The sequence below is a fragment of the Podarcis filfolensis genome (genome assembly GCF_964270895.1).
Source record: "Podarcis filfolensis genome assembly, chromosome: 1".
In the NCBI taxonomy this organism is placed as follows: domain Eukaryota; kingdom Metazoa; phylum Chordata; class Lepidosauria; order Squamata; family Lacertidae; genus Podarcis; species Podarcis filfolensis.
Window position 1 is genome coordinate 68,293,309 of NC_139604.1, and position 27,038 is coordinate 68,320,346.

General features: G+C 41.1%; 1 protein-coding gene across 2 annotated transcripts in view; it reads left to right on the plus strand.

Annotated features, from left to right (window-relative positions):
- Window positions 1-2,217: 2,217 nt before the first annotated feature.
- The window catches only part of SWAP70 (switching B cell complex subunit SWAP70), a 39,446-nt gene continuing 14,625 nt past the window's right edge, over window positions 2,218-27,038 (plus strand). The window contains exons 1-7 of one of the 2 annotated variants that reach the window (XM_083598828.1): window positions 2,218-2,931; window positions 12,935-13,075; window positions 16,009-16,182; window positions 16,728-16,955; window positions 20,952-21,098; window positions 22,662-22,770; window positions 25,912-26,093. In XM_083598828.1, coding sequence (XP_083454954.1) covers window positions 2,833-2,931; window positions 12,935-13,075; window positions 16,009-16,182; window positions 16,728-16,955; window positions 20,952-21,098; window positions 22,662-22,770; window positions 25,912-26,093 — 1,080 coding nt within the window. In that variant the 5' untranslated portion in view covers window positions 2,218-2,832. The remainder of the gene's footprint in view (window positions 2,932-12,934; window positions 13,076-16,008; window positions 16,183-16,727; window positions 16,956-20,951; window positions 21,099-22,661; window positions 22,771-25,911; window positions 26,094-27,038) is intronic. The other variant, XM_083598827.1, reaches the window with a different exon arrangement.

Below are 27,038 nucleotides of genomic sequence, written 5' to 3' on the forward strand. Positions count from 1 at the left end.
GGGGAGATAGTGGAGGAAGTGCAGAAGTGTGGGTTGTCCTCCCTTTATATAGAGTCCATGACGTATAGCCACGCAAAGGCGGTGATCGCTCAAAGATTAAGGGATATTGCCAGACAGGAGGACATAGCCCGTGTGAAACCTGGGTTGTTTCTGGGGGAGCAGTTGTATTGGGCTGCTCCAGCTCGCTACCTGGCGGATATCCACTACGTGGAATACCGCAGACTATTTACTGCGACTAGGCTGAATGTTCTTGACTCGGCGGTTCTGAAGGGAAGATATGGAGGAGTCCCATATGACCAGAGATTATGCCACTGTGCATTGGGTGAGGTAGAATCCACAGAGCACATTTTACTGAGCTGTCCCATCTACAACGATTTAAGACAGTACCTTATAACTCCATACTTACCCCAGCTCAGTTCCCGACAAAGAGGAAAGCAGACAGCATATCTGCTAAATAAGTCTTCTGGGAAAACAACTTTTGTCAGTGGTTAAATTCCTTTTCCTGGCACTCAAGTGTCGGAAACGTATAACTGAATGCTTTGATGCGGGTTATCTGTGAGAGGTCTAGTACTGTGGCCCTACCTTATTTATGTACCCCATGATGTTATAGTTTACAATTATTGTGTAATGTTTTATTTCTGACTATCGGTCAAATAAAGGAAATTGATTGATTGACTGGCTCTAGAACACTCCTAGAAACTTGCTAATACAGTGGTACCTCGGGTTACAAATACCTCGGGTTACAGACTCCGCTAACCCGGAAGTAGTACCTCGGGTTAAGAATTTTACCTCAGGATGAAAACAGAAATCACACGGCGGCAGCGGGAGGCGCCATTAGCTAAAGTGGTACCTCAGGTGAAGAACGGTTTCAGGTTAAGAACAGACCTCCGGAACTAATGAAGTACTTAACCCGAGGTACCACTGTACATAAATACACATTGCCTTGTTCAAATTATATTGCTTTGACACTCCATTCCAGCTGTTGCCATGGCTGGCCAAACACTCAGGAGCACTTTTGCTCTTCAGGTTTGGACCTATAAAGCCTTATATGACCCCAACACCCAAGGACAATTTTATACAGAGTTTTAATGTATTTCATGCTGTAGTTTGCTTTGGGGACACTACTCCATATCTGAAATAAATATAATAATAAGTTATAAAATAGTAGAAGTAGTAGGAATAATATCCCTTTGAATCCCAGTCATGCATTTATTACAAAACTTTTTCTGACCATTAATGCTTTTATTTTAGTAAATATAAGGGGCTGCTGGAAGCTTAGGCCAATGCAATACCACTGTTATGTCTAGAGCAGTGATAGAAAAAATATGTTAATTAGAAACATATTGGGAAAATCCTAAGCAACAAGTGGGATCTTATTCTCACATCTAAAGCACAATAGGTGAATATGACAATAGATTCACCAGAAGCGGCTTAGTCATGCTGGCCACATGACCCAGAAGCTGTCTGCGGACAAACGCCGGCTCCCTCAGCCTATAGAGTGAGATGAGCGCACAACCCCAGAGTCGTCCACGACTGGACCTGATGGTCAGGTGTACCTTTACCTTTTTATATAAAAAAGCAGTCATACACACAACAAAAGAAAGATATTTTGCTAATAAAAATCCACCCTGTACAGTCAAGCTGACAGAGGGAAGAGAGGTCAGAATACTGCATCTCTTCCAGCATCAGATCGTTTCCACTTTCCACATCCTTGCTAGTTTTTCAGAAAAGAGAAATGTTGATAATATCAGCGGAGGCGAAGCTTTTGAGACCATACCCGGAAGCCCTCAGCTCAGCGAAGGCTGCAGTTCCTTTTTTAAAAATATTTTTTTATTAAACAGTTTTAACAAAACAGTTTATTAATCGAAATAACCAATTACATTTCCCCCCCTTTTTTATTCCCCCCTTCCCTACCCCCTAAGGACTTCCCTCAGCTCCCCTCTCTGATTTCTTTGTACATATCATTCTCTACATGTTAAAAATTGTACATATCATTGCCTTGTCTGTCATATAGTCTACTAATAAATTTGTGGATGTTTATTCAAAACCTGCCAAGGAGTGCAAGTCATTTTGTTGTTCAAAGGTTGCAGCTCTAAGCCCATTTACTTGGAAGTAACTCTGAGACTCCCCTTCAATGGATCACTGCCTTGCCGTGGCGAAGGAGCTTGAATAACACTGCTATGCCGTGCAGGGCCACCCAAGATGGACAGCTCATAGTGGAGAGTTTTAACCAAACGTGATCCACCTGGAGCAGGAACCGGCAAGCCACTCCAGTATCCCTGCCAAGAAAACTCCATGGACAAAGACAGGAGTGCCTGGCGTGCTTTGGTCCATGGGGCCACGAAGAGTCGGACACGACTAAACGACTAAACAACAACAAACTCTGAGCCTCGCCGCCAAGTAATTCTGATTCCGCGCGCGGGGGGAGGGCACTTCTGCGTCTTGCAACCCCGAGGAGGACCTGACCTCTTCGGCTTGGAGATTCAGCCCCGCCCACAATCAGAGGCAAGGCCGGGGTCCACTTTTAGACGCCAGGCTCTGGAAGGTCCGGCAGCGATTAGGAAAAGCAGCGCCCTCCCCGCCCCGAGGGCTCCTGAGCGCGGCGACAGAGGCGCCCTCTCGCGAGGCGGACGCAGCCAGCAAGCCGTGCGCTCCCTCGCGCGCCGCCCTCCTTCGCCCGGCCCTGGCAAGGCGGCGTCGGGGCTGGCCGCTGGGCGCGGTTACGGGTGGGCAGGTCGAGGCGGCCACCCGTGTCTCGGCAGCCTCCGCCGGGGAGAGAGAGGCGCGAGGAGGCGGGAGCGAGCGCCGCGGAGTCGCTGCAGCTGGCGGGCCATGGGGAGCCCGAAGGACGAGCTGCTCAAGCCCATCTGGCACGCTTTCACCGCCCTCGACTTGGACAGGAGCGGCAAAGTCTCCAAGTCGCAGCTCAAGGCAAGTCCGGAGGGAGGCAGCCAGGCCCTCCTGCCTCCAGGGCGCCGGGAAGGCTCCATCCAGGGCTGCGCCTCCTGCCTCCTGGGCTGTCGGTGGCCGACGCTTTCTGCCTTATTGGCGGCGAAGCACTTCCCTTTTTACGGAGCGCTCTAGGCGGCTGGCCCGGGGGGAAGTGGCGGGGCGGCGGGGAGGGAGAGAAAGAGAGGAAGGAACGACGGACTGGCTGGCTGGCGTGGCAGAAACTGGGTGGTTGAGCGGGGCTCTCCAGACGCGACACCTCGGAGAGCGCTTCGCTGCGCTTTTGGGAACTGAATAGAAAGGGAAGGCAAAGAGCAGCCCCCCCCCCCAATCCTCCGGCCGGTCTCGCAAAACAGACGGTCCCCTTTCTTGGTCTAAGGGAGCAAAGTGCTCACCTCCTCCAAATCTGGTGAGACGACCACCCATTGCAGCATTATTAACATGGGTAAAAGCTCCCCTGGTGGAATTGATATAGGTAACAGGGTTTTCCTCCTCAGGACCTGGACTTGGCAACCCTCATTGTTCAGAGCTGCTCTAGGCTCAGTTTCTCCGTTTCAGAAGCAAGGAAGGAGAAGCACTTTCCTATTTAGGAGCACAGGAAGCTGCCTTATACTGAGTCAGGCCCATCAGGCTGACTGGCTCTTCAGGTGGGAGTCTGCCCCAGCCCCACCTGGAGATGCTGGGTCTTGAACAGGGCAGGAGGGCCTTCTGCAAGTAGGATGTTCTACCACTGACTGAGGTAGTGGCCCTCTGCAAGGGTCTCCCAGGGAATGTAAAGTAACAGCCTCTCAGCCACAGGGGCAGTGCCAGCCCTGCAATACTTCGCTGCGGTTGTCGTTTGAGCTCCTCGCAGAACAGTTTAGCGAAGGTTTTGCTTTAACGAGATGATTTGTTTAAACTGCTTGGGTGCCCAAGATGAGAGTTTTCATGCCCATCAAAGAAGGAACTCCAGGAGGGCTGAGTTGCTGTCTTGAAAGCAAGCAGATGTGGTGAGACTCAAAAGCTGTTTGGCCCACTTAATAAAAGGCTCATCGTCGATAAAATAATTTTATTACTCAGACCAGTCGGTTTTAAAGCTGCTAGATAGTGTTGATCAAGCAATATCTTTTATGACAAATCTTGAAAGTGAAGTAAATGGTTGCTTATTTTTTTGTCAAGTGTCTTAATAAAGATGTCATTAAGTCAGAGTTGCTCTTTTGTTTGGCTGCCCTGTGTCTTAGCCAATTCAAAGGATGGGTTAACTTGACTAGTATAACATTTACACCTGATGCGTTACATTTTCTGTGAGCCATTTCCGTCAGGGCCATTTGACACAACCCTACTGGTGTGTTGACTGTCTGTCATAGTAGGTTCAGTGGAACTGTGCAGTGTTGTGTGACTAGCCTTGCCATGTGTCATCTCACAGATCGTTCACCATGCTGCAGTCATGGGTACAATCTGTTCGAACCTAGGCAGTACCAATAACCCATTTAAAGTAGTGGAACTAGAGTAACTGCTTTAGAAGTGGCTGCAGATAAATTTATTAGGCACATCTAAAAAGTATTATTGGATTATGGTCCAAATCACTTCAGTACCAGATGTATGGTTTGATTGTTTCAGTTAATCCCTTGGGTGGTTAGGTGGGGAGAGAAGGCTTGCTTTAGGTGGCAGAATTTGGCATACTGCTAAAGGGCAGAAAATTTAAGAAGTGTAGCTAATTATCATACTTGAGAAGGGCTGTAGCTGTGAGACAGAGCATCTGCGTTGCATGCAGAAGGTCCCAGATTCAATCCTGCTTATCTTCAGCTAGGACTGTGAGAAGACTTCCAGTCTGAAATCATGGAGAACCACTGCTGCCACTCGCTGTAGACAAAACTGAGCTGAATGGGCTAGTGGTTTGGCACTGCGTAATACAGCTTTCTATTTTTGTGCCTATATTTACCACCTTGTAAAAGTCTGTTTGTCTTTTCTGCTTCAGATACCAAAATGTCTTCCTCTAGAATATTCTCTAATATTACTTGTTGTTGTCTGCTTCATAATTCATTTATTTCCAGTGGTAGGACTGGACTCGGGTTTCTGGAACAGTTTAGGAAGAAACAGTTTTACCAGGTCTGGCTGTTTAGTCGTCTAGCTAAGTATTACTTACTCTGACCAGCAGCAGCTCTCCAGAGTATCAGACAGATGACTTCTCCACCACCTTTTACCTGATTCTTCTAACTGGAGATGGCAGGGGTTGAACCCAGGGCCTTCTGCATACAAACAGAGCATGTGTTCTGCCACTGAACTATGGTTCTTTCTCCCCTGTAGCCTGCTGTTCTAAACACTGAAGTTGGGTAGCAGGCTGCTCTGAAGCAAAGGCAAACTATCTGAGGAAAGTTACTTGGGAAGGGAACCTTTTCCATTAAAAAATTATTAGATGAGTAGTTATGTCAGGCTAAAGATCCAACGTGAACAGCTCTTGGTCTGAAGCATAAAATTGCACCCTAGAATCCTGTTGTCTCTCTGACGTCTCTTGAAATATTAATGGACAATAATTGGTGATTATTTTTGTACATCTTTCTGTGCTTTGTAGATTTACAGCACGTAGTCCAGGCTATCCCAAGCCACGATTGGGGCTGCCAGGCACAATTGTAATGGAGCTGATTAATATGTACTGTTTTGCTATCACAGTTCTTCCATTTTTGTGTTTCATAGCTAACAAACTTGATTTCATCCTTTGCACCATAAGAATGCCTCAAATACTGCTCCCTCCCACTTTAGTTGCTTGTTGTGGCCAACACTTTTCTTTCTACCCCAGTGGCCCACAACATTCAGGCACCCAAATAAAATAACTGGCTTTGTTCCAGCTCTGTGTGGAGCCTGCCAATATTGGGGAGGCAGAGATTCTATACTGCTCTCTTATTCAAGTACAAACAGGAGAAGTAGTGAAGAGGGTCCGTTCTTTTTCTTGCCACATACTCCGAGGAGTGTTCTCCACAGAACTCTCACACAGTTTGTGGAACTTTGATCTATGAATTTGGGCACACTCCATCAGACACTTTTGGCCCTAAATTCCTCTGGTTAAGCCAGCTCTGCAAAATGTTTTGAATAGGGCTCTACACCTGTGGGATGCTTCAGACACTAGGTCATTGTGCTGATTACTGGGCCAGCTGTAGTCTGTGCTGCTGATGGCCAAACTGAACCCTGTCAATAGCTCAGAGCAGTCTTTCTAGCTGTACAATGAAACTGAGGGGACTTGGTATGCTGCGGAGCTGTGAGAGCAAACATGATTATTTCTGAACTCTTGTCTGCATTTGTAAGGGAAAACAGAATCCCACCAGCTCTTCCTGTGTGTGGTATTTTGATTTACTTGTGTGGTGTTTGGTCCTGTTCTGTGCAACTGTTCTTGGGCATTTGAAACATTTTGCATTGAAGAAAAACATTTGGAACATTTTGCGTAATGTCTCGAGTTGCAGATCCTCAACCCGGTCAAAAACTCATGTACTTAGATTGCATATGCTGAAATTGTTGCCTTGGAATTTGGAAGTGGCTTTGGACATTACGGTGTAGATAGACTGACCAAGAGAAGTGCAAACACCTTGCTCTTCTTGTTCCTTGTACTTCTCTGTAATGTTCCAAATAGAATATTTATATCTTGCCACCCACACAGCCCCACCACCTAAACAGTGAGAGATGCACGCTGTCACTGTATCAGATGCATGCTCACCTTAGTGCAAGGGGAGACATGATGTGTTGTATTTTGGGCATTATGGAGAAGTGTAGGGAACAGAAAGTATTTGTGTTTTCTGTTCTTTCCTCATACTTGTAACATTCAGAGCAACTCTGAAAAGCCTCAAGTTAGTATAATGGGGTACTGGTATATCCAATGTCTGTGTGAAGCTATAGTGTAAATTTTCTCCTGCTTTTCATGTTGACAGTCCTTGAGGAAAAAATCCTGCCGTTTAAGCAAGGAGTTGGAGAATTAAGATGTTTCTCAGTTAAGGTTGTCTGCATCACACCAACTTTTGCACTTCTTTATGATGAAGTCACATCATGAAGGGTTGATGGAGCTTAGTATATTTATTGTCCTTCTAGAATACTGTTATAAGTTTTGTTCAATTACTGTTTTTGCATTTTCAGACATCAACGTAGTAAAATCACAGCATCTCTCTTCTGTGTTTTTTTTTAGAAATATTTATTAAGATTTTACAAAGACAAATATACAAAGACACATAATAATAAAATAAAAAAATAAAAAATAAAAAGATAAGTAAAACATACAGAAAAAAACAGGAAAAATTAAAAACAATTGTTTTTCATAACATAAAACTCATTTGCTTGTTTCTTTGACTTCCTCACACCTCCCCTTCTTGTATTCCCATTTAAATAATCAAATCAGCAAATCCTTAGCCTCTTTCATTTATCTTATCTCTATAACTTAACATTTTATAACTCAGTATTTTCATCCATTATCAATTCATTTTTGCATATTCTTATTAACTTTGTTGCCAATACCACTTATTTCCAATCCAACACCATTTTAGTTATTTTTTTTTTACCTAATTATACCCTTCTTCCATATTCTTAAAGCATTACAGCTGGAAACCACTTGATTTCTATCCAACATCATTCTAACATTCATTAATTTTGCAATATTTCTGTAAATAGTCTTTAAATTTCTTCCAATCTTCTTCCACCGCCTCTTCTCCCTGGTCCCAGATTCTGCCAGTCATTTCTGCCAGTCCCATATAGTCCATCATCTTCATCTGCCATTCTTCCAAAGTGGGTAAATCTTGTGTCTTCCAATACTTTGCTATAAGTATTCTTGCTGCTGTTGTAGCGTACATAAAAAAAGTTCTGCCCTTCTTTGGCACCAATTGGCCGACAATGCCCAGAAGAAAGGCCTCTGGTTTCTTCAGGAAGGTATATTTAAATACCTTTTTCATTTCATTATAAATCATTTCCCAGAAAGCCTTAATCCTTGGGCACGTCCACCAAAGGTGAAAGAATGTACCTTCAGTTTTTTACATTTCCAACATTTATTATCGGGCAGGTGATATATTTTTGCAAGCTTGACTGGGGTCATGTACCACCTGTATATCATTTTCATAATATTCTCTCTTAAGGCATTACATGCTGTAAATTTCATACCTGTGGTCCACAACTGTTCCCAGTCAGCAAACATAATGTTATGTCCAACATCTTGTGTCCATTTAATCATAGCAGATTTCACCGTTTCATCCTGAGTGTTCCATTTCAACAGCAAGTTATACATCCTTGACAAAATCTTAATTTTGGGTTCTAACAGTTCTGTTTCTAATTTTGATTTTTCCACCTGGAAGCCAATTTTCTTGTCCAAATTATATGCCTCCATTATCTGATAGTAATGAAGCCAATCTCGCACTTTGTTTTTTAGTTTCTCAAAACTCTGCAATTTTAATCTATCTCCCTCTTGTTCCAAAATTTCCCAATATTTCGGCCATTTGGCCTCCATATTGATCTTTTTCTGAGCTTTTGCTTCCATTGGTGACAGCCACCTTGGTGTTTTATTTTCCAATAAATCCTTATATCTTGTCCAAACATTGAACAAAGCTTTCCTGACAATATGGTTCTTAAATGCTTTATGTGCTTTAACCTTGTCGTACCACAAATATGCATGCCACCCGAAAACATTGTTAAAACCTTCTAAATCCAAAATGTCTGTGTTCTCAAGAAGTAGCCAGTCTTTCAGCCAGCAAAATGCTGCTGATTCATAGTAAAGTTTAAAGTCTGGCAGGGCAAATCCACCCCTTTCCTTTGCATCAGTCAATATCTTAAATTTTATTCTGGGCTTCTTGCCCTGCTAGACAAATTTAGAGATATCTTTCTGCCACTTCTTGAAACAATCCATCTTGTCCACAATTTGCAATGTTTGAAACAAAAACAGCATTCTAGGCAATACATTCATCTTTATAGCTGCAATTCGACCCAACAAGGAAAGCTTCAAATTTGACCAAATTTCTAAGTCTTTTTTCACTTCCGTCCAACATTTTTCATAATTATCTTTAAATAAGTTCCCATTTTTTGCTGTCATATTAATCCCCAGGTATTTCACTTTCTTAACCACAGTCAAACCTGTCTCATTCTGAAACCTCTCTCTTTCAATCAGTGTTAAATTTTTCTCTAAAACCTTAGTTTTTGACTAGTTCAATTTAAATCCTGCCACTTGACCAAATTCTTGAATTAGTTCTAAAACCCTTTTAGTACTAGATTCTGGCTCCTGTAACGTTAATACTAAATCATCTGCAAATGCTCTCAATTTGTACTGTTTGGCTCCGACCTGTATACCTTTAACCAACCGGTCCCTTCTAATCATATTCAGCAAAACCTCCAGGACCGATATAAAAAGCAGTGGGGAGATTGGGCACCCCTGTCGTGTCCCTTTTTCTATCTCTTCTGGATGGAATTATAGATTGCTTACTATAGTCTTCATGGGTACCCTGTCGGTTTTTCATCCCAGCGCTATTACACCTTATTAATGTTTCTCTAATTTTAAGGTTGAAGCCTGACTTGCTGACAAGAATCATGCAGTTCATTCAAAGAGAATAATTATTAGACTCAGTGAGACACAAGGAAGGAGGAAGTTCCACTAGTAGAAAGTTGATTACATTTGGCAAGAAGCTTATTAAGGAAATAACACATCTTGCAGTGCTCCATGGCATCGTGGAACTTGGTATTATTGTACTTTATATGTCACTTGGAATGAACGAAACACCTAGAAATAAAATGTAATGGGCAGGATTCAGCTAAGGAGTCCTATCAGTGGAAGGTCTGCACAAGGACTTCTGCTTGTGCAATGGGTTTCCCCCCTCTCCTCATGTGTTCCCCCAAATTGGTTCTGGGGTGGTTGGGAGCACCCCCAGAACATTGTGTGGAGAGAGGAGAGGGGGGAATAACTCTGTCTGGCAAGCTGAAATTCCTCCCCATGAACTGAAAGAAAAAAAAAAATAATAATAATAATAATAATAATAATAATAATAATAATAATAATAATTTATTTATTTATACCCTCCCATCTGGTTGGGCCTTCCCAGCCACTCTGGGCAGCTTCCAACAGAACATTAAAATACAATAACCTATTAAACATTAAAAGCTTCCCTAAACAGGAATGCTTTTCTAAAACACACCCTTATGCATATGATGTCACCCAAGAAGTCTGGCTATAAATGTGGTCTGGTTAATGAGGACTTGCACTGCTGGATTCTGAAGCTGATTCAAATTACTACTTTTTAAAACTCCCATCTTCAAAAGTAAATCTACTATAGTGGCAGTAATCTGGCCACTGTCATGAGTATGTGTGAGGAGAAAGAGGATGAAAGAAGGACTTGTATGTGCTCTGTGGTTGCACCTTGTTTGGTGGTATCTCAGAGTGCTTCTCAGACTTGTACATTGGCATGCTAAGCTTGCTGCCCTTGCTGTTGTAGGTAAGGATGAAAGAAACCTCAGAAAAGGTTAGCAGGTTAGTTGGGCATGGAGGCTGAGGTGCACACTGGGAACCTATTCAGTAGTTAATAGATAATGTTTGGAATTTGGAACATCTTGGCTGATGGCCTAAGTTTTTAACATGAAGGTTGTGCCATTAAGGCAGATTGTGAAATTTAACTGTAAGAGCTTTTTATGTGGAAAGTTACTTAGCAACCATGTGAACCCTAGAAAAATAATTATTGGCCAAAAAATTATTCCCTTTTGAGAGAGGCTGAACTTCCTAATATCCCAATTAAGCTTTTTATTTAAAAACAGTTTAATATAAATGCATACATAAACAGGAAATACACCTATGCAAATAAATTTATGTCATGTGTCTGTTACATTTGTATTATATTACAAGAAGGAAGAACAATATCTGCTTCACTGCGAAGTCCACAAAGGTTCTCTTCCTGTATCTCTTCTATTGGTATAGTCAATAAAGTCTCACCAGGTTCTAACAGAAGTATCTTGTTTACCTTGGTCCCCTTAATATTTTCATTTTGCTTGCAAGTTTTTCCAGAAGTCCTCCTTGCCAGACCCTTTTGATACCAAGATTCCAATGTATTATTCCAGCATCTGATAAAAGCCCTTGCTGCAATTATTTAGTTTGTTTTTTAAAACAAACAAACAGACAAGTGGCTTACTAGTTTCTTATTTATGTTATTAGCATCTTGCTCCAAAAGCCACTTTTTAAGCAGCAGATTACAGCTCAGCTAAGTTAATTATACTGGTATCCCCTCCCCATTTATATCCCAACTTTCTTCTGTCATGGAACCCAAGGCGGTAGCACTCACTCATCCAAGGTACTGACCAGACTTGCTTACCTTCAGCAGGTTAGTGGCCTTGTATGCTTTCAGACCACACCCTGCAGACAGAGGTTTAGAGCATGGGTTGGCAAACTAAGGCCCAGGGGCCGGATCCGGCCCAATTGCCTTCTGGATCCGGCCCGTGGACAGTCCGGGAATCGCCGCGTGGATCGGTGTGGATCTGATTCTGATTGTTTGGGCTGTGCAATTCCCTCCCCCCCCCCACTGCGGCAGTGCCTCCTCCCTCCCTCCTCCTGGCTTCTCCCCGCCCTGTGGAGGAAGGGATCTGGGCTTTGATTAGTGCCAGCAGCAGCAGCGTAATCACTCGAGCGGCTGCCATTTAAAGCGGTCCCTCTCTGGAGCCCTTTTGTGTGCCGCTCATCATATCCGCCGCCTCCGCCGCCAGCCCTTTCCTCTCGCAAGACACAGGAGCTGTGGTTGGCTGAGCACCCCTCTCAAGCAGCTGCCATTTAAAGCAGCCCCTCTCTGGAGCCCTTTTGTGCACCGCTCATCGTCCTGCTGCCGCCCAGCCCCCCACAAGGTCTGAGGGACAGTGGACCGGTCCCCTGTTGAAAAATTTTGCCGACCCCTGGTTTAGAGTATCTTTCTTCTTGCTATGCTAGTTTATTGCAAACTCCACCTGTGGTCTGAAGTAGCATGCTTACCACCTTATTCATAGCCCCATCAGGTGTCTGACCTTGCACACAGCAGATGTGGAAATTCACATGACAGTCACCAGACAGCAGGTGTGGACTTGCATGACTGAAAGTTTCATATTTTTTTTTTAAAAGAAATTTATACAGAGAGTTGGGTGAAGGGTTATTGTGGAGCTGTCCCTCGGATGTGGTCATTTTCAGTGTTTAATACCTTTTTTCATGAGGAAGCATTCCAGCATGTGACCCTTCAGCTGCAGTTTGAAGTGCTTCAGCTGAGACACAGGCTCATTACCATATCTCTGCTGCTTTGTGAGAATTAGGCCAAAGTGGGGTGGGGAGAGCAGAACTTGGAAACAGCATCTCTCTGAACAGAGGAGGATTTAGGGGAGCGTGACTGGGCATGCAGCCTTGGTGGTGCCTCGAGGGTGAGGCGCCACAACTGATGTAGAATGGAAGGTGAGAGACGGGGTGCCAAACATTGCTGGAATTTGAAACCCCAAGGTCTGCCACTGCTCTGAAACTGATAATCACCTGGAAGTTTCAGCTTAGAGGAGGAAATGCATCCATAATAAATATAAGGAAGTACATTGCCAACTAATCAGTAGTACAGCAGGTCTGTATAACCTGTGATATTGTGAAGTGGACTACTGGGGATTTTGTGAGTTTGAAGGATGCCAACAAATATAATCCCACCTGCTTCTAAATCAGCATGCTCTGCATTTTCTTTTATTTAATCTCAGAGAGGTCAAGTATATTTGTGTGTGATCCTATTAAGAATGGGCTGCGTGGTTTTTTTTTGGGGGGGGGATTAAAGTATGTTGCCAATAACCCAGGAATAAGAGGGTGGAGAACCCAAATTTGGCTCTCTATTTTTTCTTTTCTTAAGTTAGAACATGGCTGCTTCCTTAGTTTTTTAGCATTGTAGATGGAAGATGATGTATTTAATACTACCAGTTCTGCAACTGAAAACATATTCTATCATCAAATTGACTGATGTGTATGGTTTTGCTGTATATTGTTGCATTCTCATTGATTTTCTCACTTGGGGTTTTTTTTTAGGTCCTTTCTCACAACTTGTGTACATTGCTGAATGTCCCACATGACCCAGTAGCCTTAGAAGAGCACTTTAGGGATGATGATGAAGGCCCTGTTTCAAATCAGGGTTATATGCCTTATTTAAACAGATTCATCTTGGAAAAGGTATGTGCCTCCAGTTCTGTGTATAAATACTGTCCTGAAGTTCTTCACTCTCCCCAATTTCAAATATCATTGCTACATATCAGTAAAAAGAATGAACGTGCAAAGAAAGACACAGCTCTTCTCCAGATTCTTGAATACAATTCAGAAAAGAAAAAGTAACATAAACTGTGAAAAGAGAGTGTGTGTTAGATGTGGAATCCAGGTACACATCTGCTAATTTCTGCCATGTGTGAAGCAACTCTTAAATCCAACTGCTGTACAGGTAAATTTATTGATAGGCTAAAAAAGAGTCCCAGACATGCTATAAGCATCTTGTAATCATGAACATGTCTGGTGTTGTAGCTTACCAATATTGATTTGACTTTTTCTTTTTAAATGAGAATGAAAATATTTTTTTGAAACCTACAAAACCTGTTCCCCCCCCCCTCCCCTCAAAAATTAGTGTGGGAAAGTCTGGAGAATAGAGACAGACCTGCTAATAAATTAGGTACAATTTAATGACACTGAACTAAAGGCAATGTTCTTGAGTCGAGGAAACCCAAGGAAGGCCAACTTTCTGGTTGGTAACTGCAGTTACGTTTGACTGCAGTGAGAACTTTTAGAAGTCTGTTTCATTTCATTTTAATGGTTCTGTTTCACTGATTTCTGGATTTTCTGAAAGGCAGTGATGACTTGCTCAGTGTCTTGATTGACATCAGCTTCTTGTTTAGCTATCAAGATGCAGAGGAAACTGTAATATTGTTTCCTTCCTCTTCCTTCCCCCTCCCACACTGTCAGCTATGCAGCTCTCAAGTGGGCATCATGCAAAATGCTGAATTACACCCACCTCCCTCCACCCAAGAGAGCTGGTGATTTACAGGATCAGGAGATGGGCTTGTTTAGTCCAGTATTTACTGTGACGGGCAGGTTGTCTTTCCCAACCTTGCAGCCAAAAATCCTTAAATGCACACACTCACCACCATTTGATACCAGAGACAGAACCTTTAAACTTCTGTGTGTCATAGAATGATAGTCAACTCCCCAACTCTGTCTGATCTTGGACAAAAGTTTTTAGCAGCCCTGCTACCGTAGTCCCTTATAACCAGAGATGCTAAGAATGAACCTTGGACCTTTGAGATGCAAGGCTTGCATTCTGCCACTTAACTTCACCTCTTCCTGGTAATTGGCACGCAGCCTGTTTCTGAACACAAGTTGCACTTATTTGAAAACATTTTTTTTTTGTTTAATTGTCATGCCAGTGGTTTTAGGATTAATCACCTTTGGGCATTGCATCTTTATGGTTTTGACATGTTTGGTAGATATGGGTAGCATTCTCAGGCGATGAACACTGGTATTTTGTATAAAAAGGGCCAAGTAACGTTTTAGCAGGTCTTCTATACTTCCCCGCCTCCTCCCGATTCTTTTGGTAGAAAACTGGAAACTCTGGCTGGCTGTATTCAGTATATTGTTCTGTTGTCCCCCCCCCCCCCATCCAACTGGTGCCCATTCATAGATTACTCCAGATATCACTTTCCTGTGAGAAGTAATGGCTATCTGTGCAAGAAAAAACAATGAGCTCTTGGCTCCACAGGAAATCTGTTATTCTGCTGTACATATCCCGTGTAAATCTTATTGACCACACCCGTCAAGCTCTCAGAACACTTCCTCTTGTGGTCCTGATTGCAAATGAATTATTTCTCTAGCTCATTGTGGAGACTGAGTTGCCCTTTAACAAAGTCTACATTGTTGAACCAAGGGAGCGTGGACAAATGCCCAGGCAAAAAGAAGCAAAGAGCAGCAGACATTCCTTTTACTAGAGTAAGGATTTTGAATAGCTGAAACCCCTAATTAACAATAAGCTGTGCTAAATCAAAAGATGTCATGTCCCAAAGGCTCATGGTTTTAATTATCTACTCTTTGAAGACTGAACTGCAGGCTATTCCGCTTGGCAGGCTGGGTTGGGGAGCATAAGAGTAGCAACAACTGTGATTGCCATGCCGCTGTCATGTCAACAGTTTTGCACAGTTGCCCTTAAAACCCATGTTTTAAGAGAGATTTTTCTGTAGCCAGAACTACCATAGGCATTCTCTGCCCAGTTTGTACAGCTGGCTCAGCTTCACCCTGTCCTATTTTAAAGACAGGCTGGTAATGAGCTCACTATGTGCACAAGTTTGGATTCTCCAGCCTATAGCCTATTAAGGACTAGCAGCAGAATAAAAGTGGAATAGAGAGACCACTGCAAAGTCTGCCACTCAAGTGTTTCCCCATAGGTCCCAATTAAAGCTAGACCTATGGGCTAGAAGACCTTGGTAAGTCCAAACTTAATAGCCTCTGATCATGAGCAACAAAACCTTGTTCTCTTCTTTATCTACTCAATGAAAGTAGAACATGGCTGAAATTTTAGCATTAATAAAAGATTGTTTATAAATTTATAACCATATTTACAAAAATATGGAATTAATGAAGACATTCACACAGAACATTCATAGGGGAATCATAGCTATGTTATAACATTACACTATGCACAAAGTCAGAACAGTCAGAACTCATATATCACGTGTTTAATGTTACAAAGCAACTAGGCTTAGATAGTAAAAGCTGCCTGTTAAAAAACAAAACACAAATTGGCAAGACACCGAGTTGCCCCTAGATTATGAGGCCCTGGGCTGCAGCCTGCTCAGCCTGTATGTAAATCCAGCACTGCTTACCCTGCACAACTGTTACTTGTCATGAGCAAGTAGAGGATGTGTGATATATATTGCTTTGGGCAGAGCATTCTCTGTGGTGGTGCGATTGCTATGGGGCATTTGAGGAGGCCCACCAAATCAATGTTTTGTTTTAGCTTTGGGTCTCTTTTGCGAACTTTTTCTCTTTCTGCAGGTGTTAGGACATCTTGCTGCTGTTATTCCTCACTGGGTATCTTTAGATCATTAACACTGCTTTGCTTCTACTAGGTTCAAGGAAACTTTGACAAAATCGAATTCAATAAAATGTGTTGGACTCTGTGTGCCAGAAAAAACCTTGCAAGAAATACCTTGCTCCTTTCTGATGATGATGCTTTTAAAGTGTGGGTCATCTTCAATTTCCTATCTGAGGACAAATATCCACTAGTCATTGTACCAGAAGAGGTAGGAAATTGTTATTTCAAGTATCCGAATGTTCTTTGTCCAGCTATGCCTAAACTGGCCATTTTTTTGCCGTTGCTGTTTCATTGAAGTAGTTGTAGAAATAATCTTTATGAGCAACATTGTCTTGGCAGTAAAATTAGAACATGATAGTACACACATACACTTCCTTTCCCAAACTCTTCTGGCTTTTTCTGATGGGCTACGGATCACAACAACAGGTTTTCTAAAAAGAAAGAGACCAGCATTTTCTATAATGTTCCATATTTGCAATTCTCTTTAGGTGTGTTCAGGAATACAGCAGTTTGTTACCTTGGACAACAGCTGCACCTTAGGATTGCTTTCATGCTCTTTTGTCCCTAAAGTGTATAGCATTCATCTCCTTCATTTTTGCACACTCTGAAATGTAGAGCAGGAACCTTTTGGTGATATGGATACACTGTGCTGAGTTGACAAAGCTGACAGCAACAGTGTAGGAAGAGTCACTGATCTTTTTTGTTTTCGTATGGATGGTTTGTTCAGAATCTGTGTTGTCTTTTTTTGTACAGATTGAATACTTGCTTAAGAAGCTGACAGAAGTCATGGGATTAGGCTGGCATCAAGAACAGTTTGAACATTACAAGATCAGCCTCGATACCAGCTGGGAAGGTCTTTCTGCTTGGGAATTGATTGAACTGATTGGAAGTGGTCGATTTAGCAAAGGGATGGATAGGCAAACGGTATCTATGGCAATTAATGAAGTCTTCAACGAACTAATATTAGATGTATTGAAACAGGTGAGATCTTCATGCAAGTGCTGACCATGTTGGTATACATAATTTATACAGATAAATATGTGACTTTTTGACTAAATAACAAAATTTTGCACCAAGGTTGTCAAATTTTACATTATGATAACACAGATTCTGCAACCTGTATAAAAATAATTTAGATGTTTCTATTTTGCATGGTCCGTATAGTTAAAGCAATGGTTTTCCCAGTAGTGATGTATGGAAGTGAGAGCTGGACCATAAAGAAGGCTGATCGCTGAAGGATTTATGCTTTTGAATTATGGTGCTGGAGGAGACTCTTGAGAGTCCCATGGAGACTCTCCTATCAAGATCAAACCTATCCATTCTTAAGAAAATCAGTCCTGTGTGCTCACTGGAAGGACAGATCCTGAAGCTGAGGCTCCAATACTTTGGCCACCTCATGAGAAGAGAAGACTCCCTGGAAAAGACCCTAATGTTGGGAAAGATGGAGGGCACAAGGAGAAGGGGACGACAGAGGACGAGATGGTTGGACAGTGTTCTCGAAGCTACCAACATAAGTTTGACCAAACTGCGGGAGACAGTGGAAGACAGAGGTGCCTGGCGTGCTCTGGTCCATGGGGTCATGAAGAGTCGGACACGACTAAACAACAACAACAATTTTGCATAACTTTATTCTGCTTCTGCTGGTCATCAAAGGGACTAAATCAGTGAAAATCCTCCACTGTCTCTCTTACAGCTTCTGAGAATTAATCAGAATGTCAAATCACATTTTTGTGACTTTGAGATACAGAAGCTTACTACTACTACTACTACTTTTTGTTTTAATGGAAGTTAAGATTCTCAGTATCTTGGATTATCTGCCAAGTATTAATTTCTGTTTTCCTTTGGTGTAATCAGAGAATGCACCATGGTATTTCTCATACCCATGCATTGTAACACAGTGTTTCTAAACAGAGCTTGAGAATAAGAATACAGCTCATCTAGGTGCTTATATTATATCACAATCCAGTGATTTGGGTGATGGGAGACTTGCTAATAGTTAACATGCATGATTACCATATTTTCATCTTTGTGTAATATATTCAACATATCTTTAATATTTGGGATGCTAAGAACTACAGAGAAGTGTTGCAGAATTTCTTCAGGCTTGTCGTCTTGAGCATGAATTCTAAAGAAAAGTGTAGTACTTTTTAAAGCCTTCTGCTGCTTAGTTGTGGTGCCTCAAGTTTGAATATGACTTGAAACATGCAGCCATGTGGGGAGATAAAGAGGAAGCAAGAACCTTCTCAGAGGTGCAGGTGCAGGAGAGTGGGGGTGGGGGTAGCTGGCTTGAACAAAACACCACTAGGGTGTTAAGTTTAGTGAAAGCAAGTGTGTGAGTCAAGTGTTTTTAAGATTTACAGGAACCTAGGTTCAGATGTCCATGCTTGGCACAGGTCAAACAGCCAACTTTTTCTCTTGTTTTGAGCAAAAAGGATTTGAGCCTTCCATGTGAATGTACCTATTTAAGTCTTTATGCCAGCATGGACAACTTCGCCCTAGGATTGTTGGCTTCAGCTGCATTTCCCTTATTTAAAAAAGTCAAAGGGACCAGATAACAACATTGGACTACACTGATGGGTTGTCATTCTCCCTCTCCCGCTCTTTCTGTGCAACCCATCTTCCCCATCAGTATAATTGTACAGCAACCCTGGGCTACTTTGAAAGGCTGTTTGGTTGATATGCTGCTGCCCTGTCACAGCTACATTAAAATCCTGGATTTTCTCTGTTGCTTTCTCTGGGAAACAATCTCTGCTAAGGTAGACCAGGTGGGGTGGAGCAAGTTTAAAAAGAAACCAGGAAGTCCATTCAAAATAAGCTAAGCAGTCATTCTTTCATCACCTGAATCTACAGGGGGAAAAACTAGAGTAGCGCATGTTCCAAGCAAGATCTCCCCACAAACTTCTTCAAAATAAACCAGGAAGTTCTTTCTCTTGGGTTTGTATGATTCTAGATTCCCCTCTAGCACTTGCCAATCATAGATATAACTCGCTGCCCTTACATAATATATCTTGTCAATGTAGTCTATAAATTCAGCAGATTATATGATTGCATAAATAATGGAATTGCTCTGTTCTTTAAACTTGCATTTCTCTCTCTTTCTGTGTGCTACCATTTTGAATAGCTTTACCCAAAGTGGATAAATCCAACAGGTAGGTGTCCTTGCTTTCTAAACGTATAGTAGAGCTATTTTGACAACTGTATTCATCGTTAGGACCCAAATGTGGTAAGGGCAAAATAAATATAAATAAATAAAATGAATGTCCTGTGAGTAAAGGAGGAGAAAATATATTCTCCTCTGCTGAGCCTTTGTCACAATTGTAAGCTTGGAAATGAGATGTGGAGCAGTTAAATAAGTACCTTTGGATTGCTAATGAAGTCTTGTGGGCCTCAACCACATGTGCTTTTATATACTTACTGAGTGCTTTCACATACATGCATGTTGAACTGAGCCCATGCTAGATGGTGCACATCTGTGGGAGACAGTACAGTTTTTGTGTGAAGTGTGATGTTTGCATGATGCAAGGTGAAGTACTGTGGTGGCTCAGATGTGGTGTCAAACCATACAAACTTAAGAAGGGCCCTCCTAAATTTGGCCAAAGGCTTATCTTAATCCAGCTTCCTGTTCTCACAAGATGCCCAAGGGAAGCCCACAAGCAGAACCTGAATGCAAGGGGGCTCGCCTATCTTGCAGTTCCCAGCAACTTGTATTTAGAGGCATACAGACTCTGACAGTAGAGTTAGAATATAGCCATTACTTAAAATGCCATCGCAGTATTAGGCCCATTTTTATTGTTTTAAATACCATATTATGTGACTGATGCATTGTGCTATTGATTGATTGATTGATTGAGACCATTTATGTAGAAAAGCAGTCTGTAAATATTGCAAATTAAATAAACAAATTTTGGCTAGTAGCCACTGATGGCTTTGTCCTTTGTGGTTTGCCATTTCCTGAAGAAGCAGTAGGAGTCTTGGGTGCTCACACTTCGTCTGAACAAACAAACCATGGTTTGCACTTGCAGTACAGATTATGATCAGACAGCACAGTTTGGTCTTGGTTTGCAGGTCATGCACAAACCATAGATTACTCTTTCACATCTATGGCTTATTTCAAAGTAGGTTTGGAAGCCAGGAAATATTCCACTTTTGCAGTTCTTGATTTCCACATTACCTATATCAATACCCTCTTCAAAAAACATCTGAATTAATTATTTGGCATGGAGTTGCTGAAAAAATGTGGAGGGTATTATTGTACAGATTGTATAAGTTTCCTGCTAGTGTGTTGTGTGAGATAATGTAATGTTTTCTAACTACCGTATTTTTCTGTGTAAGATGCCCCCATGTATAAGATGACTTCTATTTTTTTGAACCCCAAATTAATCAATATTTTAAACTGCGCCAACACCTGCCATCGGCCAAAGTTGTAGAGCTTTTGGGGGGAGATTGCCTGGATCATGGTGGCAATACTGTTGACATTTGCTCTATAAATTGTAAATGGTATGTGTATATTATAGCTGAAGGAAACGTAGCTGTACATATGTATAGTCTTTTCAGAGACTGATGTAGTGAAGTAATGACCTGGATGGGTCATTGAATGGAAGCTTATATGAAAACTGTACACACTTCCAGTTTTTTAAATCAATTTGATTCCTATTGGTTTTGGTACTAAGCAATGTTCCTTCAGTTATGCAGGGTGGTTGCTATTGTTCTTGGCAATTTTTAAGTTTCAGCAGGCATAGTTGAAATATTTTCTTCCTAACCAAGACAGGTTTAAAACTGAAATTAATTTGATGCTTTTTCATAAAATGGGTTCATAAATTTATCTTTGAACTAATAGGAAAAAAATATTTTAAAGGACCTGATCCATGTCTGTTGAAATAAAAAAATGTATTAATTACATTTGGATTTCGCTTCAGAACTATTAAGTCAGAAATTCTAATGCTAAAATAATTTAAATGAGCCATTTCTATTTTACAGGGATATATGTGGAAGAAGGGCCACAAAAGGAAAAACTGGACAGAACGCTGGTTTGTTTTAAAACCCAGTATTATATCGTACTATGTTAGTGAAGATCTAAAAGACAAAAGAGGAGAGATTATACTGGATGGCAACTGTACTGTAGAGGTAAAAAAAAAATGCATGCAGTGTAAAAGTACACACTGGAATGCCTGCCCCCCCTCCCCCCACAGAGGATAGATGGCAATATAATTTAAACTTTTCTATGCAGGCAATTGAGAATACATCTTTCCGCAATGGCTAATTGCTGTCTGCTTTTAGCTTCTTTCACATGGTTTTTACTGTACGGTTTTATTCATTTTTTGTATGTAAACTGATTTGATACTCTTTTATGAAATTGCGGCATATATTTTTTAAATAAATAAATAAATAAATAAATAAATTAGTTTTTTTCTTTTAATAACTATCAGCATAGTGGAATATTTAACAGAATAGTCACCATCTGTATGGTTACATCCCAATATAGAGAAACGCATAAAGAGGACACAGATCTCTTGCTGGAGTGGGCTGCTCTATTAATTCCAATGGGGGGGAGGTAGACTTTTATGTGTATTGCAGATTTTCGCTGCTTGGAACTACGCTGTATGTGTGGGGAAATGTTGGGTTAGGGTGACAGGCTTTAGGAACGAGTGCGTATGAAACCAGCAAGAACTAATGATATTAACGTGCTCAGCCATTTAGCATAAGTGTAAAATGCATTAATAGCTATGAATATTAATCACGAAATGCTTGTAAACCCATTGCTGGGCAAAGAAGCTTCCTGTAGTCCTACTGACATAGGAGAGAGAATATCAGGAGCAGGTGCCCCTGTTACGTTGCTCCAGTTTCGTTATTGCCATTAGCAAAGTTAATCACTTTGGTTGTAGCGAATCATAGGTGTTATCTATGAGATGAGCAAGTAGTGTTTGTTGTGCTAGCACATGTCACTGCAAAGGCTGCTTTGGGGGTTGGATGCGTCTTACCAAGGGCACCCAATGCATGCAGTCTTTCTTTTGGTCCCCTGCCGTACACTTAGCTCAGTGACTGGGGGGCTATTGCAGTCTCCATGGCAGACTTCAGTATGTCAGTGTTGGGCTGCCCAGAACAGAAAAAATAACTGTTTTTGTAGAAATATTCTGCTTAGTGGTCATGCTTGTGCTTGTGCCCAGCCTTGGTCACTGAGAAGTTATAGCTATAGTGTGAAGATGCTCAAAGGTACAGGGCAATAGCCTACTATTCTCAAACTTTGTCAGTAGATTATTATTCCATGTTCCATTACAGAAAACAGGAGAAAAAAATTTCCCTAAATTTTTACTAGCAGACAGTTTTTAGACAAATGTTATTTATTTATTTATGAAGACAGGAGTGCCTGGCGTGCTCTGGTCCACGTGGTCATGAAGAGTCGGACACGACTAAACGACCAAACAACAACAACAATGTTATTTATTAATGCTTATTTATACACAAGCAGGGAATGGTGTCCATATATTTTATTATTATGAATATATATATATATATATATATATATATATATATATATATGGTTCTTGGGTGTGCATTTTTCTCTGTTTGATTCTTCTGAGCTAACTTTTACTAGAAGATACATATTTGCAAACTTTTGTGTATGCAATGATATATTGTGTTGTTATTGTATTGTTATTTAAAAGGAAATTATTATTTTTCTATAATTAGGCTTTGCCTGACAAAGATGGAAAGAAATGTCTCTTTCTTATAAAAAGCTTAGAGAAATGTTTTGAGATTAGTGCCTCTGATAAGAAGAAGCGGCAGGAGTGGATTCAAGGTGAGAATGACGTTTCTATGTTATTACACACACCTTTGGGAGTTTAAGACTAGCTGGGGAAAGCTGTGAAATATGTAATATGTTTGGACTGTGTAATGAATTTAGGTATGTGAGTATACGTGGAAAAAATAATACTTTAAAAAAATCAGGAACAGCAGGAATAATCTAATTTTTTTTTGCCAGGTCTGCATGTACACTACATAGCAATCTAGTTTTGTTAAATGTTTTTATGTGTTATTTTATTTTATTTATATACTGCCCTCCATCACAAGATCTCAGGGTGGTTCAAAGAATAAAATAACAAGATAAAAATACAAATAAATAATTAAAACAGAAACAACAATAACCCACCTCCCCACAGACATATTCAAAAGGCTGTTAAAGTATAATTGTAAGGAAATTTTGAAATAAAAGTAAGGAAATAAGGAAAAATTTGGATATGTAGAAGAATGGAGAAAAGGAAAGGAACCATAGAAGGAGAGGAGGAGGTAGAAGTCAACTTAATTTGTATGTTTTAAAATTTGTAACTTTATTTGTTGTAAAATCAAAAATGATAAATAAAATATTAAAGAAAAAAAAGAAAAAGAACAGCTGAAGGAATATTAATCAGCCAAAGGCCTGGTTGAAAAGGAATGTTTTCCTGGCACCTAAAAATATATAATGAAATATATAATTATATTGGCATTATAAGATGAAAATGAGTGGCATTATCATTTAGACTGGCAAACTAGGAGCATCACTTCCTTCTTCACTTTGGATTAGAACCAGAGAATACACCAATCCATTATTAACCCACGATGTGTTTCACATGCCACGCATGAAACCTCACATGCTGCCGGTCTTCTTACAGACATGACAACTTGACAGATTTTTTCCCCAGTGTCAGTCTGGAAACTTGTATGGGTCTTTGATTATCTTGTTTCAGAAATAATACTGAATTGTGAACTCAGTAAGATTAGCAGCTATAAATACTTCCGCTCTCCTGATAAGAACAGCTATTCTCAATAAGTTCAACACGGTTGCAATAAAAAAATGAGTCATCACTACACATTACAGAATTTCATTTATTCAGTATGAAGCTGGGTTGGGCTTTTTTGCAGAAGTCACTGTAAATGGTACCTTTTAAATCTCTGTCATTTAGCAAGAAGTTAATTTAATATGTTAGACACTAAAAAGTACCGTGTACTAATAATTGCAGCAATCTGAATAGTGAACAATGTCTCAGTTCTGAAAATGGTACTTTTGTAATTTCTCCTTGTCTACACACTCTGTGTCTCTCACTAACCGCCCCCACCCAAAAGAAGCAACAAAGTACAGAAATAAACTAGCATTTGACTTTTGTGGTATTGAAGCTGTCACAGCTATAATTATATCAGTTGATAACCGGGCTGCTTGCTTAGCAGCAGAGTGTGCTGGTCTTTCAGTAGTACAGAAAATACAGGCTATGTTTTTAGAGTCCCAATTTAGAAAATTATGGGCTTTAGGCACTAAAATGGAGAATGATGTCAAGCAGTATTGGAGGACCACTACAGCTGTGTCTATATTTACTATTTTTAATGTTAGTTTATAAGAAAACAAGCCTTAAAGTAACGAGCTGCAAACCTCCCAGACCTGTTTCTTAGGATGTGTCTGTATAGGGAGAGTTGGAAGGGGTGGGTGCATAGCAGGTTTGGACTTGAGAGACCTGTGTTCAAGCCTTAAGCTCAGCCAGAGATCAACTTGACTTATAATGCAGTACTTATTGCTAAATATAAGTTTATCTGTTATGCAAAGTCAGGTGCTCCTGAATTAAAACTTTTTAATGATACAAAACAAGAAGCCATATATGACAAAAGCATTAGCTCACCCCTGTTTTTGTTAACTGGTACTGTACTATACTATAACTTCCTTAGTCCTCCTATACATATGTCTAACATAACCTAGAAACTGTGAGTGCAACTGCAGAAGAATCTTCCTTCTCCTAAGCCTGACCACTGATTCCATCTTTCTACCCCAGAATTATCTTCTCTGACAGGTTGGCTCTGCTGCATTTCAGACTTCCTATCCTATTCCTTTGCAAGGACTTCAACTTGCACAAACGGGTTTTCCTCTTCATGAACCAAATGGCTTTGGTGGGGTTAAGAGAACCCCCAAAACGGGGGGGGGGGAGTGAGACCATTCCATCTGAGAAGTTGAATTGCTTTCCCTGATGGAATGATAAACTTAGCAGGACATTAAATTCCTCCAGTTTACTTGAGCGTAAGTCCCACTGCATTTAGTGAGAGTTTCATGGAATTAAAGATAGCTAGGTTCCATTAGGCTGCAATCCTGGGGCCTGTGAAGTATTCCCGCCCCCCCGGCTCTTCCTTGCCTTACTACAGTGGTACCTCGGGTTACATATGTTTCAGGTTACATATGCTTCAGGTTACAGACTCCGCTAACCCAGAAATAGTACCTCAGGTTAAGAACTTTGCTTCAGGTTGAGAACAGAAATCGTGCACCGGCGGCGCAGCAGTAGCAGGAGGCCCCATTAGCTAAAGTGGTGCTTCAGGTTAAGAACAGTTTCAGGTTAAGAACGGACCTCCGGAACGAATTAAGTACATAACCAGAGGTACCACTTTATTTGTTTTGTGTTCTGTAATGATTGAGCCTTTACTGCTACATCTCACTGGCATCACCACAATCTGACTACCTACACAGTGGTTGGGCTTGGTGACAAAATATACTTCAGTCTCCCACACCACTCTGTGGAGAACAGGAATGAATATAAATACTGATATTCTTAGTTTGGTGACCACAGTGTAGGGCAGAGCTTTCCAAACTTTTCATGTTGGTGACACACTTTTAAGACGTGCATCATTTCGTGACACGGTAATTCAGTTTTACTAGCAAACCGGAGGTTAAACTAACCCTTTTCCAGCCTCAGGGGGAGCGCGGGGAGTCGTCACATGACACAGCTAGACATTGCAGCTGACACACTAATGTATTCGCAATACACAATTTGGAAAGCTCTGGTGCAGGTGGTTAAAGCAGCATTAAAAGTCTAGATGGCATCAGACCTAACAGCTGCAGGAAAGGAATTTGTATACTTAGAAACAATATTCTTGTTGATAAATGGATCATGTGCATTCTCTCATTTTTCTTTTTAAACAATTAAAACAGCTATTCAGACAACTGTAAATCTACTGAGATTAAGTAGCCCTCCACCTCACAAGGAGGCACGACAGAAACGTAAAGAGCTACGCCAGAAATTGCAGGCTGAACAAGAAGAACTGGAAAGGCAGATGAAAGAGCTCCAAGTGGCAAATGAGAATAAGCAGAAGGAACTGGAGACTGTTCGAAAGGTGGGTGCAGGCTGTGGGTCATGTTCTGTGTGTCTTCCCAGAATGCACTCTTAAATATTGTTACAAATTGTGCTTCTTAGCAGAATGTATGTTCCCTGATTGCAGATATTGAAACAATGTAATACAATCTCCTGGCACTATGCCCTAAAAAAAAATACCTGTCTCAAATAATCAAGCTCTGTGAATTGGCCTGTTCCCAAATCAAACATTCAGTTCATTCAGGGAAGAAAGGATGGTGGTGAAAATGATGCTTCTTCAGATTTCTGTTCCTGTATTACCCCAGGAAACTGAAGATCTCAAACAATTATTCTTGATTAGATGTTCTTTCTTTCTCTCCAAGAAACTCTCCAAGTTTTTCTCCACCACGCAAAGCGACGGAGCTTGTGTGTCTTGAGCAACAACCGCTCTCATTTTAAAACTCACGCAAAACAGAAATGCTGAATAATAAAGCCCCCAAGGTATTTTATTGAGATGGGTCTGATGTAAAAGTGTTGCAATATCATTCCAGTAATCTGAACATGGTTTACTTTGTCTGTCTTCCAGTCAAGGGGAGGTAGGTTCCTGAATGGTGACAGGCACACAGTTCAACCTGAAGGGAATTTACAGATCTGGGAGAAGATAAAAGCTTCAGGTCCTTTGCATTTCCTTCCTGCTTTATTTACATATGCATGGGCATATTGTACACAAAATACAATAGAACTGTGCTTCAAATTAATGAAAGGATGCTTGGGCCACACTAGCTAACTAGATCACAGTGATGTCAGAATGGTTATGGTATTTCCACAGCTGAAATGTGATATATGCATAGAGCCGTATCCAGCGTTCTCTGTCCACTAGCACAGCCCTTCTGCTGGCGGAGTTTAAAGGTTGTACTACAAAGGAATCCAATGCAACAGTTGTGTTAGTGGATGCTTGTTGTATAACATCTGATTTGTGTGTGTGCAA